Consider the following 23072-nt stretch of genomic DNA (forward strand, 5'->3'; position numbering starts at 1 on the left):
TCTTTTTGCATGAACCAGCTAACAGGGAAATTAAAGCTGAAAAAGAATGAGTTTAGAAATGGATGCCTTCTGTGTTTGGTGTTTGAGGAAATCTGGAGCCAAGCTGAGATCTGTCTATTGTGTTAATTTTATTTTACTAGTATCAGATACCTGCTATCACAGCCTTTATCAATACATAATAAAAAGTAAATAAATTCGAAATTAAAACTGCTACTTTTCAAAGAACAAAACAAAGACTATTAATGCTCCCTCAGGTTAAGTGAAACTGAAGTGAACTCAAAACCCTAAATAAAAATATAAACTAATGAAAATAATCCTGACTATGTGGATTATGCATAAATACATAATGCCTTGTTTTGTAGGTACATTTTTTTTGTGTTTATGTGCACATGCATGCCCTTTACTTTTAGATTGCATGCATCTACATAAATAACTGGTAAGATGTTGGCAGAGAGGCACTGCTGCCATGGAGGAGCCACTAACTCCAATGGCTTCTCCCCAGAAATTACACAACACACTATGGCACATACAATCTCTTCGAAGAAACAGGCCCAAAAAACTCCCAACAGTTTCCAAATGTTTAGAACATTTGCTAAATTCTTTAATCAAACTTGTAAAATGGTACAATAACACTAACCTTATTTGCACTGAATGATTGTAATGGGAACCCTGACAAACATGATGAGTTTACTGACAAGTTCGTTAATCAATCTTGTTATTGTGTTTCAGTTCACTTTCTTTCCTGAAAGTGATAAACACAATAACAATACCAATAAACCAATAAACAATACGAATAAACACAATAACATCTTGCAGTCTAGATTATTTATGTATGGAAACAAATATGATTACCTATTGTACTACAGTATATTACAAATCTGTTGAATAGAGTAATGCGTAGTATCAAGAAAAAGCCTACATGCAATAGAAATCTAAGGCTATATACAACAAAGAAATAGGATACAGAAATTGTACAACACCGTAGTATTTCTTAACCCAGTCCCTAAGGCCCCCCAGAAAGTAGATTTTTGCTCTAACTTAGCCCCTACCAGGCGTCAGGTACCAGGCATTTAGTGTTCTTAATGGTGTGATTCAAGTGGTTTGGGAGCTGGTCTTGAGCAAAACCATTTGGTAAGCCTCGAAGACTGGCTTGAGAAACACTGCACTTATAAAGTGAGATAGGACATTATTATATTCTATTATTCCTAAGTGTATTCACCCATTACCATGTAGAAGCCCAGTTAAGGAAAGTAAATGTTCTTTACAGAAGTGTGGGTTATTCAACCAGGTGCTCTCCTTTCTAGCAGATGATCTCTTACATAAGGCACCTATAAAATGCCTTTGAACAGATGGATAGCTCCATTGCCAAAGTCTCCACAAAAGTTGGAGGACTAGTGGTATGACTATGCCTAGTAAATCTAAGAGGCTTGCTGGACGGCTACTGCAGCTGACGTGGGAGATGCAGGTGCAGGCCTGGACTCATCCTTGCCTTCTTCATCTCCACTGTTATCATCACCACCATCTTCGTGATCATCCTCATCATCCTGATCCTGCAGCACCTCTTCTTCTGCAAGTGTGACAGTGGGACCATTGTTGAGCTCTCTATCTTCTGTGACAGAGAGACCACCATCTGCGCTACCTGGGGTTGAGGTGCTTGGCTCCTTCCCATTAGCCTTTTCCTCTACATTGTGTACCTCTGCCACTGGCAGCTCGCCATCCAGCCCTCCCATGGTAGGTACCTCGACAGGGGTCAAAGAGCTAGGCGAACCCTCAGGTTGAGCAGCCTCTCCATCTCCATCTCGCACCTTCTTGACGTTGAAGGTCATGGGTGAAATGCGGAAGGATGAGCTCTTAGTGGTTGGGCTCTTGGGATGGTTGGGCGTGAAACTCTTTTTGATCTTCTCACGCCTCTCTGGAGGCACAATCTTGTTAATCTTCTTCTCTATGCTGCTCCGCGAGAAGGCCTTCTTCAGGCTGTCCACCTTCTTCAGGCTAGACCGCTTGAACTTGTCTGCACGAGAGCGCTCCAGACGCTCAGACGCCAGGCTGGGGAAGATGTCCTCCTCAAGTGCCTCGCCTAGGGGCTCTGTGCTGCCCTCCACCGGAGGGCTGGCTGCTCCCTCATCCTCATCAGATGACAGGCTGATGGTCTGCAGGCCTTCATCATGGGAGCGATTGGCATCAGTTGCTGAAGCAGGTGGAGAGGCAGGTATCTCATCCTGGATGGAACCTGAGGCAAGATCTACAGTGGAATCCTTGGTGAGCAAAGTGGAAGGGATCTCATTGTCCTCCTAAAAAAAACAAAAATAGACAGTGTCTACATGAGGGTACAGCGTTGGCGCCACAAAACTTTTAGGGTCAGCAATTCTATTCCAGGACTATGAACATCTACACTGATTTAATTTAGTGGCCACAGGTTAGATTTGAAACTTTTGATGAAACCTGCACAAACATGCCAGGTTGTGACATGCCTAAATGTTACAAAAGATCTGTGTGGGTGTTTCACTGGAAGAAATAGATGTTGTTATGGCACCAAAATATCAGATATCAGATTCCAAGTCACTGCAAAATAAATTCTAAAGTTATTTTAGACAGTGCTTGATGGCTAGAATGTGTGCCTGTGTTTCTTTTTTTGGACTGAAGAGATTAACAAACAGAGGCACTAAACACATCTACTATTGTTGTTTTTGTTTTTGACTGGAATTATGGTCAATATCTTACATGGATTCATTTGCACCTCAACCAGTTATACTTCATCCCCCTAACCATTCTGTTCAAAAATCCTTGATTAACAGATAGCACTAGACACTAAAATTGTGAAAACCCTAGAGATGTGTTGCTGCATGCTAATCTCTGAGATTAGACAAGCCAGACATGCCGCCTGTGGTTAAACGTTCAATAGTACAATAGACAGAGAAAATTAGAATATTATTTTTGCTAATGGCAGAAATACCTCAATGAACTTCTCATGTCTTTCTGTCTTCATGAGCTCATAATTCTTGTTTCATCTTTCTTGAACCTCCTCTGTCTCTCTTTTTCTCACACACCCAAATGTCAGTTCTCAGCCCCAGGTTGAAACACAAGGGATTTGCGTGTGAGGGCAAGGGAGGTATTCTGTCTTTAAGGGGTTAAGTTTATTCCTGAGGGTGGGGAGGAGTTAGAATGGGATCAGTCCCACCTGCTCACTGTAAGAAACCCCCCTCACCACACACACACACACACACACACACACACAGACATGTATATACTTGTGCATGCCTTTTAGAACTGACAGTAGAAAACCTCTTAATGCCTCAGTTTCATTAACATCACTCTAAAATTCTGGAGTAAAGGGGAACTCTTTTTCAAAATGTCACAATAAAAGCACAATTTAATCATTGAGATGAAGGTCATTCAGAGTTCTGGTTTGGTGTGAAATGGTTCATTGTAGAGACTCAGATTTTATAGTGGTGGTGGTGATAGTTATCAGAGGTCATCATATCTGCAACACAACACTTTACCATTTCATTTAATAATTTTATGTGAGATAGCTTTTAGAGGTGGACATCTGGTTCCTATCATCACCATCGTGAACTAATTCTAACTCTGTAAGTTGCTCTAAAAAAAGCATTTTACACCAAATCACTCTAGATGGCCATAGTTAAGTATGCAGTTCGCATGATGCTAATTGTTGCTGTATATGCTTCCTTTACTTTTTAGCTTTGTACAATTACATTTTATAATTAGCTTTGTAGCTCCATTTCCATTGCAAAACTAAAGAAGTAGACACCAAACATGTCTTGTAACTGTATTTTGTAATTGTATTTGATATGTTTTGCCAGCCTATTGCTTTAAGACATGTAGGTGAACTTACCATGTCCAAGATTGTGTATTTTAATGGGTTTCACACATCAATTTATTTTTTACAGTCATTTTACAGTGTAGGCATGTAATCTGATCTTCTCTGACAATGAAAAACGTTTTACAAGCTTTTACTAGGCCAAGGCCTTGCTTCCTTCGAGAACAAAGAAGCGATTATACTGACTACAGCCAAAGCCAAATGTCTTTGTGTGTTTTATTTATTATGTATGGAGTGTTAGTGAAAAAGCAGCATGAGTACACCTGTGCAAATAATCTGGAGGGAGTAAAGGATGTAGCTGGTTTTATTCCAATTCAAAACAACAATCAGTTACCAACATTTATACAGCTGTTTGCCCATGCTATTCATGTTAAAATGAAAACATAAAAGCTTTACTTTTTATCTTCATATTATGTCAACTGTCATTGTGGAGGGACATCTGTGCACTCCTCTATGAGGTAATACATACAGTACTGTCGGATCATTGTGAGCCTTCTAAGATTTTTGTCATATTATGGCTAACTGGCATTTTTCAAAGTGTTGGCATTCTTAGCATCTTTTGTCATTCATGCCAATGATGTTTCAGACCTTCAGAGGAGAACCTAACAAGGTTGATGTAGTGTTTGTGATTGTCATCCTGCTGTTCTTCAACAGTGGTCAGTTTCTAACCACAGAGATGCTCCTGGCTGGATATTTTTGCATAAAAATTTCATGCAACTAGTTGCTTGTTGTAGATTGTCTGCAACAGAATTTCCATGCAACTTGACAGTTACATAAAACAATTAAAAAACAACCAAAGTTGCAACACATTCAACTTAGCACTAGTTAGCCAAATTAGCAGTTTGTATTTTTTGATGCACCATATCATTCTTGCTGTAAAGTCATCTGCAAGGTATAATTTACATTTTTGCAGCATTGTTGTCATTTTTATATAATTTTTTTCAGCTGTCTAGTGCAGTTTTTTTCCATATCAATCATGTCATTTATTTATCTGTCTAGGGTGTTTACAATACTAGACTTCATTTTAACTGTCGTTTGTATGTTTAAAAAAATACAGCTTTGTTTAAAATGATGTTTAAGTCGTCATTTTGGTTGTAACCTGCTTGATGCCTCGCTTCAATTTTAATCTCTAATGAATTTGCGCTCTGAGTAAAGTTACGGGGCATGACAAGAGGAGCAAACAAATCTGGCTATGTAGATCATAATAACAGCAGCTAAAGAGCAAGAAATCCTGCACAAGCAGCATTTTCAACAGCTATTAGCATTAGCTGGCTAGTTAGCTGGTTACAGAAACATAATATTGTAGCTTTGCGAAATTTATATTTGGCACAGGAAACTGTAAAAATGAAAAATCACCAACTTTGTCAGGTGTATGGGTGTAGGAGGAAGGTTTTTCTTTTTAGTTGTCCAAAAAATAAATCTTCTGTTTCATTTTCTTGTCCATTGATTCAGTGAAATCAAACACTTGAAAGTATGTAATTTGACATGATTATGTTATGCTTTACTGATATTTTGATTGTCTGTTTCATTAAATATTTCATGAAGCTGAGATGTTTGCAATGGTTGTGGTTGGGTTTCAAGTAAGTTTCAGAAACTCAAGTGCAGTTTAGTTTTGTGAAGATGTCAAGCAAGCAAAGTTTTACAAAAGCCTTAGTGCAGTCTGGTTGGAGTTCTTCTCCATACAAAGAGTCAATCATCATTTACTGTCTTGTAACTCCATCTATGTTTGGGTGGTGGACACCCTCACTGTAAGGTGGGCTTTACATGTTGAAACTTTCATGCAACTAGTTGCATGTTGTAAGTTTCCTGCAACTTGATTTTCTTGCAACCTGAAAGAAGCAATTAAAAAAACAATCACGCAACATATTTAATTCAGCATTTAATTAATAAGCCAATCAGCAGTTCTTCTTCAGGATTTATCCACCAGAATCTACAGTCTGATTGATGTTTTTCTAAAATATATCATTATCATTTTGTGAAGCATTGTAAAGAACTTAATTGAAAGTTCACTGATGGCTAAATTCTTATAGGGGCCTCTTTGGCTGGGTCTATCTACCTTACTTAAGTGGACAGTGAGTGAAAGTACAAGGTAGAAGTTTCTAATAACATGGAGAGCTTTTGAGTTTTTAGGACCTTCCCTATGCAGAATGAAGCAGCATTCCCTCGGGGCTTAGTTCCAGTACAAACCAGCATTCTGGGTTAACCAGTTTTTCTCCATTGCCGCTGGCTTTGCCATATGGAGACACTCCCCAGACTCAAAGACAGCACAAAAACCAAAACCTGATCTGAGGCTTGGCAGAGCTCAACTGATTTGTGACTTATAAAGGACTTTTTCTTCTTAGTTTCCTTGTTCAGACTGAGTGACTTGTGGGAACGATTTCTCACCCACCCAAAAACTGAATGTATGGAAAATACACAACAAAAAATAAATAAAATGGAATACAATATATTTTCAATGTGTTACATTTTTGTACAATCAGGGATTCAGATTCATAGAGAATCATGCACATGTTACAATCAGAGACTGAATAAGAGATGTGAACCTGTAAAGATCCTCACATATTGAAGAACAACATACTTTTTCAGTATAGGATAGACTGCAGGAAGGCAAGAAGAGAGGGAGAAAGAGAGAGGGAGAGAGAGTGAAAGAGAGAGAGAGGGAAGACAAACAAACTCCAGTGAAATGGAGGGCATTAAAGAATAGGACTGAAGATTAAGACCAAAGTAAAAAAAGAAAGCAACCTTTAAAGAGGGAGAGAGAGAATGAGAAAGAGAGTGGGAGAGAAAGCGAGTGAGAAGAAAGAAAGAGTGAGACAGAGAGAGAAAGCGGGATAGAGAAAAACAGAGAAGAGTATGAGAGAAAGGAGAGAAAGGAGAACGATAGAGTGAGAGAGAAAAAGAGACAACGAAAGGGGGAGAAACAGAAAGATTGAGGGGAGAGAAAGAGAGAGAGAGAAAGGAAGAATAAAAGAGAGCAAGAAAACGAGAGAGAGAAAAAGAGAGAAAGAGAGAGTGAGAGAGAGAGGAGGAGGAGGAGAGAGAGGGGTATTAAGTGTCACGTTTCACACAGTGGTAGACTGAACCCAAATTAAACACTGTATCAGATGGTTGAGCCCCGACTACGCGAGTGAGCATGAGATGGTGACCAGTGACATTTATTGTGAAAAAACACACAGTTTATTGACAGCACTTATGTAAGATTTGCTTAAGTATTCTTGAGTAGGTGGACAAAGAAAAAGACACGGGAAATATTGTGCTTTGAAGGGGAATGTTCTTTTATCGAAAAGGGAACAAAGACAGAAATGATGTTCAGTGCAAGCAGGCAGGTCACTTCTAGCCATACATCTTCATGTAGACACTTAGAGCTGACATAGCATGCAACATAGCATGTGCAACATATCAGCACCTCATTAAAGTAATAAGAAGAACTTTTTTACAAGGAAGACAGTCTCTCCTACTGTGAGTGCAGCACCTCCCTAGAGCCTCCGCATGTGGCCAATGAGCTACGTTGGCATGGCAAATGATCACACCTCTCATAATGTCTTTGTTCTGTGTTCAGAACAGCATAGCATTGTTATCTCAGTAATAGCTCCGATGATCATCAACAGCATTAGGGTTAGTACTAGGACCAAGTTTAGGATTAGTTTTAGCTTTTAGGTTGAGGTCAGAGAGAGTGGAAGGGTTATAGTTGGGTACAAATTAAGTTTAACACATGTTCTGCTGAATGTACTGTAGCATTCACCGCTATTAAAGAAGGCTCAATTGAAGCACAAGTTGTTGTGCTTTATTACAGGGCTGTAGCTGGCCACAGCCACAAACTATCCAGAGAAAGTTTTGTCTAATAATTTGTTCTAAGCCTCGCTACATCTTGCTTCCTCTGCTGTCAGTGTTAGACTGACTAGTACTTCCTTATGTGACAGAACGCAGTCAGTGAACTGACCCCACCTTCAAAATAAGAGTCTATATCGAACAACCCAACTAATATATGCTTAAAAACTTAAACTCTAAAAAAATGAACATTTTGAACACATTACAATATGTTTAAGGCAAGGTGAGCATCTGAAAGTGGAGCATCAAAAAATATCATCATTATCTCTTCTTGAGCTTTACACTAATACATACAAAAATGTAGCATTAAAGTAAATGTTACATCAGTCACAGAACAAAATTTTGCAGAAAACAGTGATTCTTTTACCACTTCAACATAACGCCAGAAACGAGCTTTAAATTCTTTTAGCCAGAAAAAAGAAACCAAACTGGGGTAAGATATCTAGATAGCTAGGTAGCTACCTTTTAGCTTTTGGCTTCTCGTCTGAGGAATCATTTCTGTCATTAAAGTAATCCATTGCTCTTCAAGGGATCATTAGTAAAGGGAATGGTTCTATTTAGAATCATGAGTTCCACATAGAACCATTTGTGCTTAAATAACTCTCTGCATAATCAAATGATTCTTCAAGTTGATGGAGAATGTGTTGTATATGGTTCTATATAGCTCCAAATAGGGTTCTTCTATTGATACCAGCTTGACATCGTCCCAATAGAATTGGGGCAGTCGTGGGCTGGAGGTTAGGGAACTGGCCCTATGCCTGGAAGGTTGCCGGTTTGATCCCCAGTGCCGACAGTCCAAGACTGAGGTGTCCTTGAGCAAGACACCTAACCCCCAATTGCTCCCCAGGTGCTGTGGATAGGGCTGCCCATCATTCTGGACAAGTGTGCTCACTGTGTGTGTGTGTATTCACTAGTGTGTATGTGGTGTTTCACTTAATGGATGGGTTAAATGCAGAGGTAGAATTTCCCCGTTTGTGGGATTAAAAAAGTATCACTTAACTTAGAAGAACATTTGGGTGCCAGAAGTCATGGTCCTAAATAGGACAATTCCTTTTACTAAAGAACACTTGAAAAAACATCTTTTTAAGAGTGTGGAAGTAACATTAGCTGCATGGTGTCCTTCTGCATTCAGCAGCTATTGAAAAAAAATTAAAACACCCAGCATATACCATCAGAAGGGTTTTTTCGCAGGTATTTAAACCCATAAATTGCACTCTAGAGACTGCTCATGAAACAATTAAGTATGTTTACAATGCATATACATATTGCAACTTATATAAAATTATTAGTACTACACCATCCACCACATCCAATAAATACTCAGTAGGGTCCATTGGCTGATTTATGTAACCATGCATTCTTAAAAATATATTTGATATTAAGAGATTTTGTCAGATAGTTTCAGGCTTAGAAATTACATGTACAACCTATGCAATGGATTTTAGTTTAGGCTTGCATTTTACTTTAGTCAATCCTGGAAAAATGGTAATAAATCAAGGCTGCCATTTAGATTTTGACCTTTAACTAAATACATAACAGGATGTGAGGCAAGAGAGAGAGAGAGAGAGAGAGAGAGAGAGAAACAGTGTGTCTTTGAAAACATTGTGTCACATGCTTGTACCCCTGCTTCAGTGTGTAATCGGAGCCCAGATAATTAATGCACCCCACTGTGGGCCCCAGACTTATTAGAGTGGAAACATCACAAGAGAGGATAACAGATGAGTGTGTATGTAAGTGTATTTAGTCATTTTTGGGGACTAAATTTCCCTAGGATGAAGAAAAACATGAACGTTTTGTCATTATAGGGACATTTGGGTGCTTCTCTTTGAAGATGCATTTATCAGAAACAAATAATTGATGAACTTTATGTGAGGGAACTTATAGAGGTGGTCATCTGGTTCCCATTACCACCACTGTAAACAGTTCTGACTCAGTAAGTTTCTATAAATTGGAGCATTTCACACCAAATCTTAACTATTTAATTAATATAAAACAATCAGTGGAATCCCCCTGTAAGGTCAAGTTAGCAGGAGCCCAGGAACATATACATACACAAATTTGGTGAACAAGCAGAGAAAGGGAAAAGCAAAGGAAATAACCAAAAGGAAAGACAAACTTAAAAGTGCAAAAGACAGTAATATAGGAAAAAGCCATTCCAGCAAAGGAAGACCCACAGGAAGGACACATTGAGGATGCATGAACATCTGTGCTTGTCCATGACAGAGGACAGTTCTAGCCACATTACTTTCACTCAGTAGATCTGTTGGACAGTCAAAGCAATAAAAGAGAGAATCAAAGATAATCCTATTCATGTTAAATGTATAAAACATAGCCATAAAACAGATAATGCAAGATATGAGAAATTAATAATATGAAATTATAGACAACAAAAATCTGATTGGTTGCGTACCACACCCAGCAGTTTGCCTATGCAAAACTGGCAATAAATCAACTTGCACTGGAACAAATGTCAACCAGTTTCATTCTTTGTGCTTTCAAACCCAGTGAGCAATAAATCTTAGAGTTATATGAGTGCATAGTTGAAAAGCTGCATAGTAATGCAGTATAGCGGTATATTAAAAGTCCACAAGTATTTATCTTGCTGTTTTGGCTCTTAAATCCAGCAATTTGAGCTTTAATTTGAGAATGTTTACATTTATGCTGGTGACACTAGATTCAAATCTTGATTCAAAGATGAAAACGTCATCTTTGAACAATCTTTTAATTTCTGAGAAGCAAAAATAACAGGACAAAATGATACTTTTACATAAAATTGTTTACAAACTCTTTGCAGCTAATAAGTACTTGAAGACTGGATCTGTGTAATTCTGTATAATTGTAAAGTTTCATAGTAGTTTAAAGCTGAAAGGTTGGATTATATTATTGTGTATACTTTACCCTCCCTACTCTGGTTTCGTATCACATGCACTCATGCTGAGAAAACAGTGCAAACATCTCTTCCCACGGACATTTGACTTGGAAAGCAACGCTGCTGTATCTGCATCTACTTTGATTAACCGAGGAGGCTCATCTCTCATGTGTATATGTGTTCAATTCTTTGTCTCCAGGATAATGATAAACATTTTTTGCATCATGGGGACACTTGGCTGCTTTTCAAGAAGTTTAAAACAGAAACAGAAGCTGTTGTTAGAAAATGTAAATCAAAAGCTGATCTTTTGGTTGCTTAGGTGAAGATTAAGGTTGGCTTAGGTGGAGCACAGCAACATTTACATACATCCGTAACGAGGACCATAAAAATGCTCTACAAAAACGGGAAAAATAGTGTCAGTTTGGGCCACAAATGTTAGAACTTAATTTATAATTATTTATTTCTGCTAGGATTTCTAATAGTATTTGAGTGCAAAACTAAGGATAATACATATAAATATTTTTTGGCCATTGTAGATTAAGCACTGACATTTGAAGCTTGTAATAGACATTCCATTTGTTTTATTGTAAGCTTGACACATATATTTAGGATAACACATATTTAGGAATTACATTTTTAACAACTAGAGTGATATTTTTTCTCAGAATGGGAAATTGTTTTTTAGCTACTGAAGCCCTAACCAATGGGAGAGCTTGCTTGGCTATATCTACCTGGATACCATGGAAAAACAATCCTGATTAGATGATTTTATGTCTAGCATTCTGAGCTTTTAGCTCTATTTAGCTCTATTTATTGATTCTTACATTCAGCTTCTGAATGCTTCATGCACTCAATCATGTATGCTATTACTATGCTATGCTATAGCATAGTAATGCTATAAACTTCACATATTTAAACTTTATTGTACATATTATTATTAGAAAAATAAAAGGTTATAGTGTTGAACAATTTTCCAACCCCAAATTTATCTTTAGAGCAGGGGTGGCCAAACTTTCAGACACCAAGAGCCAGAAAAAAAATTATATTACTACTAGGAGCCACAGGCTATATTTACACAAACATTTATGGTTTTTAAACCCATTTTCCTACCTGTCATGTAGATGAGTTTAGTGGGACTTCTGGCAATTTTTGTTTTCCATTTCAAGTCTGGCTTGTATTCAGTTGGTGCTACTCAAAGCAGTTCTTTCACATGTGTATCAGTAAGAACAGAGTGATGCTTTGATTTCACATGTTTCAGGGTGGAAATACTGATTCACAAACATAGGTTGAGCTGAACATTGACAGGAGCTTCAGTGCAGCTTGTTTTACATTGGGATACTTCTCCACAGGCACGTTTTTCCAAAATTCCAGGGTTCCTTCACTCAGAAAAGACCCGAGTCTGTCATCTTCAAAAAGTTAAATCATTTCCATTTGAGATGTAGCTTCATCTGTCCCCAGTGGGGCTTTCAAACAGTCTGAATCAGCAGCAAAAGGGTTAAGAAGGAATGTAATTTGTGGCCTTTTCAGCTGTACATCATGGAATCTGTCCTCAAAGTTCTGTTGCAGACTTTCAAGAAGTGTTGCATAGTGTGCAGTTCTCCCTTTTAGGACCTTAGCTGCTTGGGCACTTGCATTCGACACAGACTGGAAATGTATTAGTTCTCCCTTTTTAAGATGAGTTTTAAACAGTATGTTTGTTAACAAATGCAAATACTGACTGCACTAGATCAGGTAGCATCTTTAATTTCCCCAGGAGATCAAAGTTCAGGCTGTCCAGGTGGTTCAGCATGTCCACCACGTCGGCAGTGAGGTAAAGTGGCGCTGAAGATTGGAAGCTTTAAAATTGGATAACGATGTTTGGTATATTAAACAGAATGGCTTTCCTTTCTGCTCAATAAAAAAATACAAATCCTCCCACTCTGGTAAGAAGGTTTTGTGTTCATCTTCATATTTTCGTTTGGTTTTCTTTTTGCCCGACGCTGCCATGTTTCGGCGGTTGGATAGCTAGTAGCCTGGCTCAGTGCATGGTTCTGCTGCGACGTTCTCTATGCAGGGGGAGGGGCGTGGGTGTAGCATCACCGAGGCAACAGACTTTGGCGTCTTCCAGCGCGGAAAATATGCCAACATATGCTACAAGCATATGTATATATATATAATATATATATATATATAATTGTAAATAAAAGAGCCGCACATGTGCAGGCAGAGAGCCTGGGTTGGCCACCCCTTCTCTAGTGTATCTATTTAGGTGCAGCCAAGCAAGCTCTCCCAATGGTAGGACTTCAGGAGCCAGACAGAAAGCTTTACAATGTTAGATAAACTACCAATAAAATTAGTAAGTTATAGAGGAATCAATTAACAAAACATATGAGACGCCTTTTATAGGCTTCAAAGGTGGCCTAGCTCTAATAGTTATTGGCTGCCACTGCATGCTGATGCATCTTATATACCTACATAATACACTATAGTGAGAGTACAACATTGACAACCAATGGAATATTCTGGAACAAACATCTTTAGTTAAACTTGACATCAGTAAATATGTTGTGCTGTGTTTTTGGCAAATTGACGTAACTTAGGGTATTTTTCATGCTTTAACACATAATAAAAAGATGTTATTTGTACAATTTTGCAACATACCGCTCTGACACAGACCTTTGCTGTGGCAGCAAGTCACTGTGAGGCCCATTATATGAGCTAACATGATGCTCTACAATCATAGCCGTTATATGGAATTCAAAGTAACAAACAAACACACGCACGGCAGATAAAATGTGCTCACTCACCCATTACCTCCTCTTGATGGATGGACAGAAGTTCAAAGAATCGCTGGCCTCTTTCCCAGACGATAAAACGTGGAAAAGCACGGCCAATTGGCCCGAACATGCAGTTCAGGGAGATAACGGGCCATCTCTGAGTGCTAGCATTTTTTACTGTGGGTTTTAGCAGTGGCTGCACTAGACCACGGGATAATGGATGGTGTTTACCTCACTGCAGTCGTCCTAAACTAAATGAACAATTGCAATGTTGTTTTAAATTTAAAAAGTCTTAATTTCTGTATTAATGTCATGTTGTCTGTAATTTTACTGTCCTCTAAACCCTCTGGCTGCTATATTAGAAACACATTTACAATGCAGAGGGACTGAAAATAAAATAACATGGAATTTAATCAATTTAAAAGAAAATAAACTGAACTACATGAACAAAATTAAAGCAAAGGGAAAAAAATTAAGAGAACAATTAAGATTTAATTAATTATAAAAAAACCAACTAAAACAGTTACAGGTTGTCTCAATGTGGCTATTAAACATTTACTTGAGTGACACCAAAGTGTAAGGTTTCAGAGACTCCTGTAGTGAATTTCAGCTTACTGGTACACTGTGGCTTAACAATGACAATGAAGTGAGATGACAAGATCTGCATGTTGTATTGTTCATACAGTATAAGTAATCATTATGGTCTATTGTCTCATTAAAGTGTGAGAGAGTGCTCGCAGATATTTGGTTCTGTCACTTGTTTATTGCTGCTGGAGAAGGATGATGCGAGCAAACTTTCTACCACTGAGTGAATCTGAAATGGCTCTGTATTACGACCCCAAATAATGCATGGTATGTTGTGTTTAAATCCATTTGTGTTTCAAATGTGGGGTACACAGCTTTGTGGTGTGGCATATAATGCATTACTTGCATGTAGATGTCATATGTTCATAATCTAAGTTGTGCCATGGTGCAAGTTTGAACAGAGCTTATCACCAGTTTTTACTAGCCATTATTAGTGTTTACTACCTGTTTACTACCTAAGAGACAAAGGCGAAGTTAGAAATTGTGGCCAAACTTCATGTTGTGGTAGCTGGTGGTTGTCATAAACGTTCAGTGCATTTAACCAACATAGCCAGGCTTATAAAGACTTATCAAAGATTGTCTATTTTTTGCTTAGGACTCCAGGAAGACTAAGACTAGCATAGTTACTGGTGTACATTTAGAGACTGTAGCTGTTGAAGCATAATTTGTGTTAGCTGTTCATTAGCCAGTTTCTGATCAATAGCCAGTTTCTGATCACAGAGCCACTCTTCATTGGATATTATATGGATCACCCAGCCAATGTAATATAAAGACAGTCATGTTTCCCACATATGAAGGGCTGGAGGATGGCTAACACAAACTGTACAGCAACAGATGTACTAAAGTCTGTGACACTGCACCTAATGTAGAGGTTACTGTGGCTTTTTTTTTTTTACTTTAGCATTAGCAAACTAGATTTAGCATCTTTACTTGTTCAGGTAGCATGGATTCGTTCCAAATTCATTGGTGACCATTGAGTCTCAGTCTCAAGTGTCCGTGGAACACCCAAGCTGACTGGTGAAAAGGATTCATTTTTTCTCTCTGCACTCAACTTGAAGGCTTCTTGGCTTGTTGCCTGCCTTGAAGCACATGATGAATCATGCACCCTTAGATAATTATGCTGCCTTACATAAAGTCAGCACCTGTGCACCTCTGACCGCCCATCCCCATTGAGGGATTAAGAGTAAAGTTGTGCCCTTCCGACACATACTTTTCTGACCTATCCAGCAGTCCAAAGCCTCAGGGGGCATAATTAAACCAAATTAGCATTGACCAAACACCTGGTGGCAGTTTTTAATAAAGCTTAGCCTGTTTTTTTTACTTCACAGTATAGCTGTATGCTTTTCTACTGCAATAGTGCAATGTCTTCTCATTGTCTGCAACAGGCACAGTGCAGGTAATAGACCCAGGTAAGTCTAGACCCACTCACATTTCTTACTGGCTCATACTGTTTCATATCTTAGGTGTATTTTTATACATATAAAACATATATGTATTATTATATATGTACAAATGAAAATAAGTGTATTAGTAATACAGATGCATTTCATTCTACATTTAATACAATTAAACAACTACAATTGAAATAATCAGTGAAGTGGAGTGCCTAAAATCCACTTGTTCGGTTACTCGGTTAGCATTAGCCTAGCAAGTAGCAACTTGTGATATGTGTTACAAACCTTTTGAATAGTTTAATCAGAAAACTTTAAACAGAACTTTGAGTCAGCAAAAACAACTGTTTGTAGGTAGTTCTAATGAAATTACAATGCTACAGGTGTAACTGTGACAAAATTCATATTGAAACAAAAGCTGCTTTACAGTGTCCTGATATAATGCTCTAACTACACACTAATACACTATATTGCCAAAAGTATTCACTCGTCTGCCTTCACATGCATATGAACTTGGGTGACATCCCATTCTTAATCCATAGGGTTTAATATAATATCGACCCACCCTTTGCAGCTATAACTCTTCTGGGAAGGCTTTCCACAAGTTTTAGGAGTGTGTTTATGGGAATTTTTGACAGGTCAGACACTGATGTTGGACAAGAAGGCCTGGCTTCTCCACTCTAATTCATCCCAAAAGTGTTCTATCAGGTTGAGTTCAGAACTCTGTACAGGCCAGTCAAATTCTTCCATACCAAATTCATTCATGTCTTTATGGACCTTGCTTTCAAGCATGTTGGAACAGTAAGGGGCCATCCCCAAACTGTTCCCACAAAGTTGGGCGCATGAAATTGTCCAAAATCTCTTCTGCTGAAGCATTAAGAGTTCCTTTCACTGGAACTGTGGGGCTGAGCCCAACTCCTGAAAAATGACCCCACACCATAATCCCCCCTCCACCAAACTTTACACTAAGCACAATGCAGTCAGACAAGTTCAGTTCTCCTGGCAACTGCCAAACCCAGACCTGACCATCGGACTGCCCGATGGAGAAGCGTGATTTCTCACTCCAGACAACATGTCTCCACTGCTCTAGAGTCCAGTGGCAGCGCTTTACACCACTGCATTCGACGCTTTGCATTGTACTTGGTGATGTAAGGCTTGGATGCAGTTGCTTGGCCTTGGAAACCCATTCCATGAAGCTCTCTATGCTCTGTTCTTGAATTAATCTGAAGGTCACATGAAGTTTTGACTCTGCTCTGACATTTTACATGGCCTAATACTTCGAGGCTGAGTTGCTGTCATTCCCAATCGCTTCCACTTTGTTATAATACCAATGACAGTTGGCTGTGGAACATTAAGTTGTGAGGAAATTTCACGACTGGGCTTGTTACACAGGTGGCATCCTATCATGGTACCAAGCTAGCATTTACTGAGCTCCTGAGAGTGACCCATTCTTTCACAAATGTTTGTAGAAGCAGTCTGTATGTGTAGGTGCTTGGTTTTATACATCTGCAGCCATGGAAGTGATTAGAACACCTGAATTCAATGATTTGGATAGGTGAGTGAATACTTCTGGAAATATAGTGTATGTTAGCCACAAGTTAGCATGCTAGTCACAACAAAACATGCTGCACTATACAACTTGTTATAAGGCAATATGTTGTATTATTACATCACTAATGTTTGTCTAATGTTTGTCAAAACATCTTCATGTGGCACTTCATGAACTAATTTGACTCCAGTCTACCAGTCCTAGAACCTTTTTTATATCACTGTACCAATCCTGGTACACTTCCTTTGAAGTATTCACTTTTGGATTTTTATATCATTTTTGTGTATGAAATTATCCAGCAAAACAGTGACACAATATACCTTTAGAAAGCTTGAAATCTCAGGATTTGATTCCCTCAAACCAATTTATGATCTGTTATTCACAGCAGTTATGATTGTCTCATTTGCAACATTAGCACCAAATGAACAAACGATAGCAACTCTGTGGGTCCTTGCCTTCAATGCCATGCTGCTATCCATAGAGACATAATACAAAACATGCAGTCCTGATAACATGGCAAGAGTCACAGATCAATTTAGAGATCTGTGAGTCAGGTGGAAAAAAACACCTCCATTCTAGCTTGGGTTACTATGTCAGTAATTTGAACAATTATTCTGATGGTTGGTAAAAAGAACTGGAAAGTGTTACCTTTAAAAAGAGACCAAGACCATGACTGTAGCCCAAAGTATGAGGGAACAGTGCTCCTTTTACATTTCAGGCAAAAGTGGGATGACGGTTAACAGGTTAGCCTTTCAGCATGACTAATATAGATATAAAGAGGTCTCTGGATTAATAATCTATATCTGAATAAACAGTGTACAGCTGAATACAGTATGCTTCAGGGCTGGGTTTTACAGTATATCCAATACTGCTATGTCTGTGTGAAGATAAGAAGGACTGGAAAAGCGTTGATGAGCTGAATCAGTAGATTGGGAATCTTTTGTGTTTTTCTCATGCATGAATTTGTTTTTCCATTGTTCTGTCTCCTCCCATTAGCTGTCAGGTTGCTCTGCTTACAGGCTCTCTGCATTCTGCTTTCTTCATTCTTTCTTTACTTATTTCTCATTCTTTTCTCTCCTTTTTACTGTAGTCTTTTCCAGATGAACATTTCTCTCTCTCTCTCTCTCTCTCTCTCTCTCTCTCTCTCTCTCTCTACGTATCTCTTTTTCACTTTTTTGTTTTCTCTGACTCTATCCTTTTTTCACACTATTTCTCTCTTCATCTATCATGTTTTATTTATAGCTCTGTTCTATTTTTATGTCTCCCTGTCTTCTCTCTCTCTTCCTCTCTTTCTCTTTTGCAGACCACATTCACTGTCTCTTTTTATCTTTTTCTTTCACCCTGTTTCTGTCTCATTTTCTGTCTTTTTCTTTCTCTTTATTTTCTTTCTATATTTTTTTATTTTATCTATATTTTTTTCTGTCTTCTCTGTTTCTTATTTTTTTATTTTATCTTTCTTTTTTCTGTCTTCTCTGTCATTCTTTCTTTTTCCTGTTTCTTTTCTCTATTTTTTCTTTTACTCTCTTTTCCCACTTCTCATTTTTCTCGTTCTCTTGTTCTCTCTCTCTTGCTCTTACTCTCTCAGGGAGTGAAACCTTGGAGTTCTGGGAGAGAGATAAAGAGGAACGATAACAATGAGAAGAAGCCCAGCACAAACAAACTGCCGAGTGCATAGGAATGAAGGCGTGTGTCTTTAACCCCATCACGCCGAACAGATCCTTACCACCCAAGTCGCATTTTTGGGCAACCATAACTGTAAACTGACACTCAGCTCACTTGTTAGCATTGAGATAAAAGCTGTCCAGGCTCATGAGTATGTGTATGAGTTTGCTACTTTACCAACAGCTCTCTGTTAGTGAGCTGAAAAACATGAGGTTGTAACACTAGTGGAGATCTGTTCATCTAAAAACCAGCTGCCTTTCTTGGTGTAAATTTCTTTGCTTGCTGTGGTCTTGATGTGCTTTTAATTTACAGCACCATTTCCAAAAAAGTTGGGATGCTGTGCAAAATGTAAATAAAAATGAATGTGATAATGTACAATCATTTACACCCTATATTTAATTGAAAATAGTACAAAGACAACATATCAAATGTTGAAACTGAGAACTTTTATTGTTTTGAATTCAATGCCAACAGCAGGTTCCAAAAAATTTGGACAGGGGCAACAAAAGGCTGTTAAAGTTGTAATGCTAAAAAGCACCTGGTGTTTGATTGGCAACAGGTCAGTATACTGATTGGATATAAAATACCTCCCAGAGAGGCTTTCATAAGTTAAGATGGGGAGGGTTTCAAAAATAACATTTCTCAATGTAAAATAGCAAAGAACTCTTGCTTTTCATCACCTATCATACATAATATCATTAAAAGATTTCAAGAATCTGGAGAAATCTCTACATGCAAGAGACAAGGTCTGTCACTTTTAGGCCCTCAGGCAGCACTGCATTAAAAACAGACATGATTCTGTAGTGGAAATCATTGCATGGGCTCAGGAACACTTCTGAAAACCACTGTCTGTGAAAACATTTTGCCACTGCAGCCACAAATGCAAGTTAAAACTCTAAAACACAAAGAAGAAACCACACATAAACAGGATCCAGAAATGCTGCCACCTTCTCAGGGCCCAAGCTAATTTAAAATGGACTGAGGGGAAGTGGAGAAGTGGCCTGTGGTCAGACAAATCAACATTTTAAATTCTTTTTGGAAATCATGGACACTGTGTCTTCCTGGCTAAAGACCACTCAGCTTGTTTTCAGTCCACAATTCAAAAGCCAATATTCATGATGGTATAGAGGTGCATTGGTGCATATGTCATGGGTGATGTGCACATCTGTGAAGGCACCCTTAATACTGAATGATAGGTACATTTTTTGGCAACATATTCTGCCACTCAGACAACTTAATTTTCAGGGAAGGCCTTGCTTATTTCAGGAAGACAATGCCAAACGGCATTCTGCATGTATTACAATAGCATTGCTCTGTATGAAAAGAATCCAGGTGCTAGACTGGCTTGCCTGCAGTCCAGACCTGTCACCACTGAAAACATCTGGCACATTATGAAATGAAAAATACAACAAAGGAGGCTCCGAACTGTTGAGAAGTTGAAATCGTATACCAAATAAGAATGGAAAAATATTTCACTGTCAATGCTATAGCAGTTCCCAAACACTTACAGAGTGTTGTTCAAAGAAGAGGTGATGAAACACAATGGTAAACATGCCCCTGTCCCAACCTTTCAGGAACGTATTTTTGACATCAATTTTAAAATGGGCATACATTAAAAAAAAATACAATTTCTTAGTTTCAACAATTAAAAATATGGTTTACATTAATTGCATATTATTGCATTCTATTTTTATTTACATTTTGCAAAGCATCCCATTTTTTTTTTTGGAAATGGGGTTGTAACAAAGTAATGACAAAATGCTGGCGCTCTGTGACATGCTGAAAAACTGAACAGTGCTCATAGTCATTAGTGCGAGTATCTTATTGCTCCAGTCATTATAATTAAAACTGTGTTTAAAGTGTTTTTGTGACTGGAAGGTGTTCAATCCCCTGTACTGCACGAACAACCAAAGTCTTTAGTTCATTGCATTAATCTATTTATGTATTACTGAGACTCTTTTTTTTGGCCTTACCTCATGTGTACTGTTTTATGTGCAGTAACATTAAAGATGAACTGTCATTTGCACATGGAAACAAACAAAATGCATGTGAAGGGGAGTTAGAATTCAGCACAACACCAATGCAAGTGTGCACCTTCGTTAAAAACAGTGGTTTTGAATGTTTGGGCATTGCTGGAGTGGTGTTTGGTGGCCGTAAGTATGACAGTAGCACAGTAATAGTACACATATCACAGAACACATTTGATTTTGGCTCTCTACTGGTACACTTACATAGTGGACCTATAAGGTAGATGGGGCTTAAAGTGAAGAGTAAATTCTTAATAAAGTGTGCAGTGACTGTAGCCTGAGAGATGGTAAGTACTTTGCCAGTTACAGTAGATCAGAACAGCCTGAACATTATAAAAATATTCAGTGGATGTGAACCATGCAAATCTTTCCATCTCTTTGTTTTTGCTCATGCCAGCTGCAAAAAATCAGATATTTTAAATGAATGTCTTTTGTAGTAAAATACTTTGGTTTTCAGGAAAGAAACACGTTTTTGTTTTCTAACTGAATGCTTTTTGTTGGCTCAGCCAGTGTGTTACTAGACAAAGCGATTAGTCTGAATGTGTTTTGGTAGAGCCTGGATGGTTGCTGTCACAAACGCCCTTGCGATAGTATGTCCCATAAACAGAAGCTATCAGAGGACTTCCTTTTGTAGCAAACTCCCCCACCCCACACCCCATCCCCTGGACATTCCCACAATTCATGGGCTTCACAGACAGCTTAATTGTCAAGGATCCAAATTACAAAAGGCTACGAATAACTCTGGATCAGATATATGTACACCCAAACTTGACAACAACAACTGGACAAAGAGGTGCCTGTTTTGAATGGCAGTTAAATGGAACTAAATGGTATTTTGTTAAATTTGTTGTTTTGGAAGGTATGAGTGAGCTGCAAAGGGATTAAACAAATAAATTTGGTGGATCTTGTGTTGAGAAATATGTGGCTAGAAAAATGTAAGAATGTTCATTTGTTCATGAACTTTTAGTTATTAAGTTGATGAGAAAAATAAAATCAATGTACTGTTCTTCATTGTCCTCTCATTATTATTGTTCTACAATCAAGATTTTTTTAAACTACTCCATCTACAGCTTTTGACCTACAGCCACAAAACATTACCATAGCAGTAATAGCAACAGGCTAGCAACACCTTCGCAACCCAGGATAAAACAGCAACAGCATAGCAACTTCTTTGCAACCACCTAGGACACAATAGAAATGGCCAAGAAACACCTGAGCAACCACCTGACATAGCATAACACTGGTCTAGCAATATGTAATCAACCACCTAGGATGGCATGGCAGTGGCCTAGCCAGTGGCGCAAAAAGGGGGTATGCAGCGTATGCGGCGCATATGGGCGCTGCACTAGAGGGGCGCCAAAACGATGCCGGAAAATGATTTCTAGTCTGCATTTTCTGTAAGAGCTGTTTGTTCAAGTATGATAATACACATCAAAAAACAGCACAGCACTAATCAGGCGCCCATCCACTCCGTCCCCTACCCTCCTGTCATTTGCTCCCAAACACAGGCGCTTGAGAACGCGCCCCATAGGGAACGCGTCAAGGCGTGTGGTTTTTTTTTTTTTCAAAACAGAAAACAAAACAGAAAACGGAAGAGGGAGAGAGAAAAAGATGTTGTAGGGATGAAGAAAAGCTTCTCAAAGTGGTTGAAAGACAGCAGGTTGGTCAGTTTATACGCTTTATTCACTTACGTCACCTTTGTCTACCAAAACGAGACTGTAGGGTACGAAAGTAGCGTTGGACCACTGGGTTCTAGCAAAGCTGCCTCACTGCTGCGTTCCCAAATGCACTTATTCAAAAATAAAGGAATCTAATAGAGGTCAAACCTTCCATAGTTTCCCCAAAGATCCCGTACTTCACCGTGAATAGATTCACACGATCAGAAGAGATCGCCTTTTCAGTTTAAGATGTATGTTACTGTGCTAGCTAAGGCTAGCCATATTAATATTACCCAGCCAGCCAGATGAATGATAGCAGTGAGGCAGCAAGCTAACGTTAAAGCTAAACTTGGTTCTCCAGCTACGACCTGATTAACCCTGAACTGGTTATTTTCTCGGTTTAACTTCAAAACGAGTGACATTAGTCAAGCCATAGCTCTTTATAGTAGCCTGTTTAGCTAGCTAACCTAGCTAGTCAACATTCTAGTTAATATCCTAACCGTGGCAGCCTGGTCTAAAGCTCAGCTCGCTGGTGTCACTAAATCATCTTAAACTCTTAGTTTCTAGCCACATTCAGACACATTCAGCCTGTAACTGTTTTAGTTGAGTTTTCCTTTACATTTTTATTTATTTTGTCCTTTTATTTATTTAATTTTCTGTTTTACCTTTTTATTTATTTTATTCCATACTTTTCGCCTTTTACCTTTTTATTTCATTTATTTCTTCCTTTTATTTATTCTGTCTTCTGTTTTACTGTTTATTTTATTTCCATAATTTACTTTTTTATATAAACTTGGTGTTTTAACCCTCTTTCTTTGTGCTTATATTTTATTATTCTAATCATTAATCTCTATTTTATTGCGTTACATTTTAGCCTGTCCACTTATCAGTTTATTCTGAATTATTTTA

General features: G+C 38.3%; 1 protein-coding gene across 1 annotated transcript in view; it reads right to left on the bottom strand.

Annotated features, from left to right (window-relative positions):
• Positions 1-564: 564 nt before the first annotated feature.
• Positions 565-23072, bottom strand: part of cavin2a (caveolae associated protein 2a) — a 30300-nt gene continuing 7792 nt past the window's right edge. Inside the window, exon 2 of the mRNA XM_017695087.2 lies at positions 565-2291. Coding sequence (XP_017550576.2) covers positions 1419-2291 — 873 coding nt within the window. The 3' untranslated portion in view covers positions 565-1418. The remainder of the gene's footprint in view (positions 2292-23072) is intronic.

Source organism: Pygocentrus nattereri, chromosome 6, assembly GCF_015220715.1.
Source record: "Pygocentrus nattereri isolate fPygNat1 chromosome 6, fPygNat1.pri, whole genome shotgun sequence".
In the NCBI taxonomy this organism is placed as follows: Eukaryota; Metazoa; Chordata; class Actinopteri; order Characiformes; family Serrasalmidae; genus Pygocentrus; species Pygocentrus nattereri.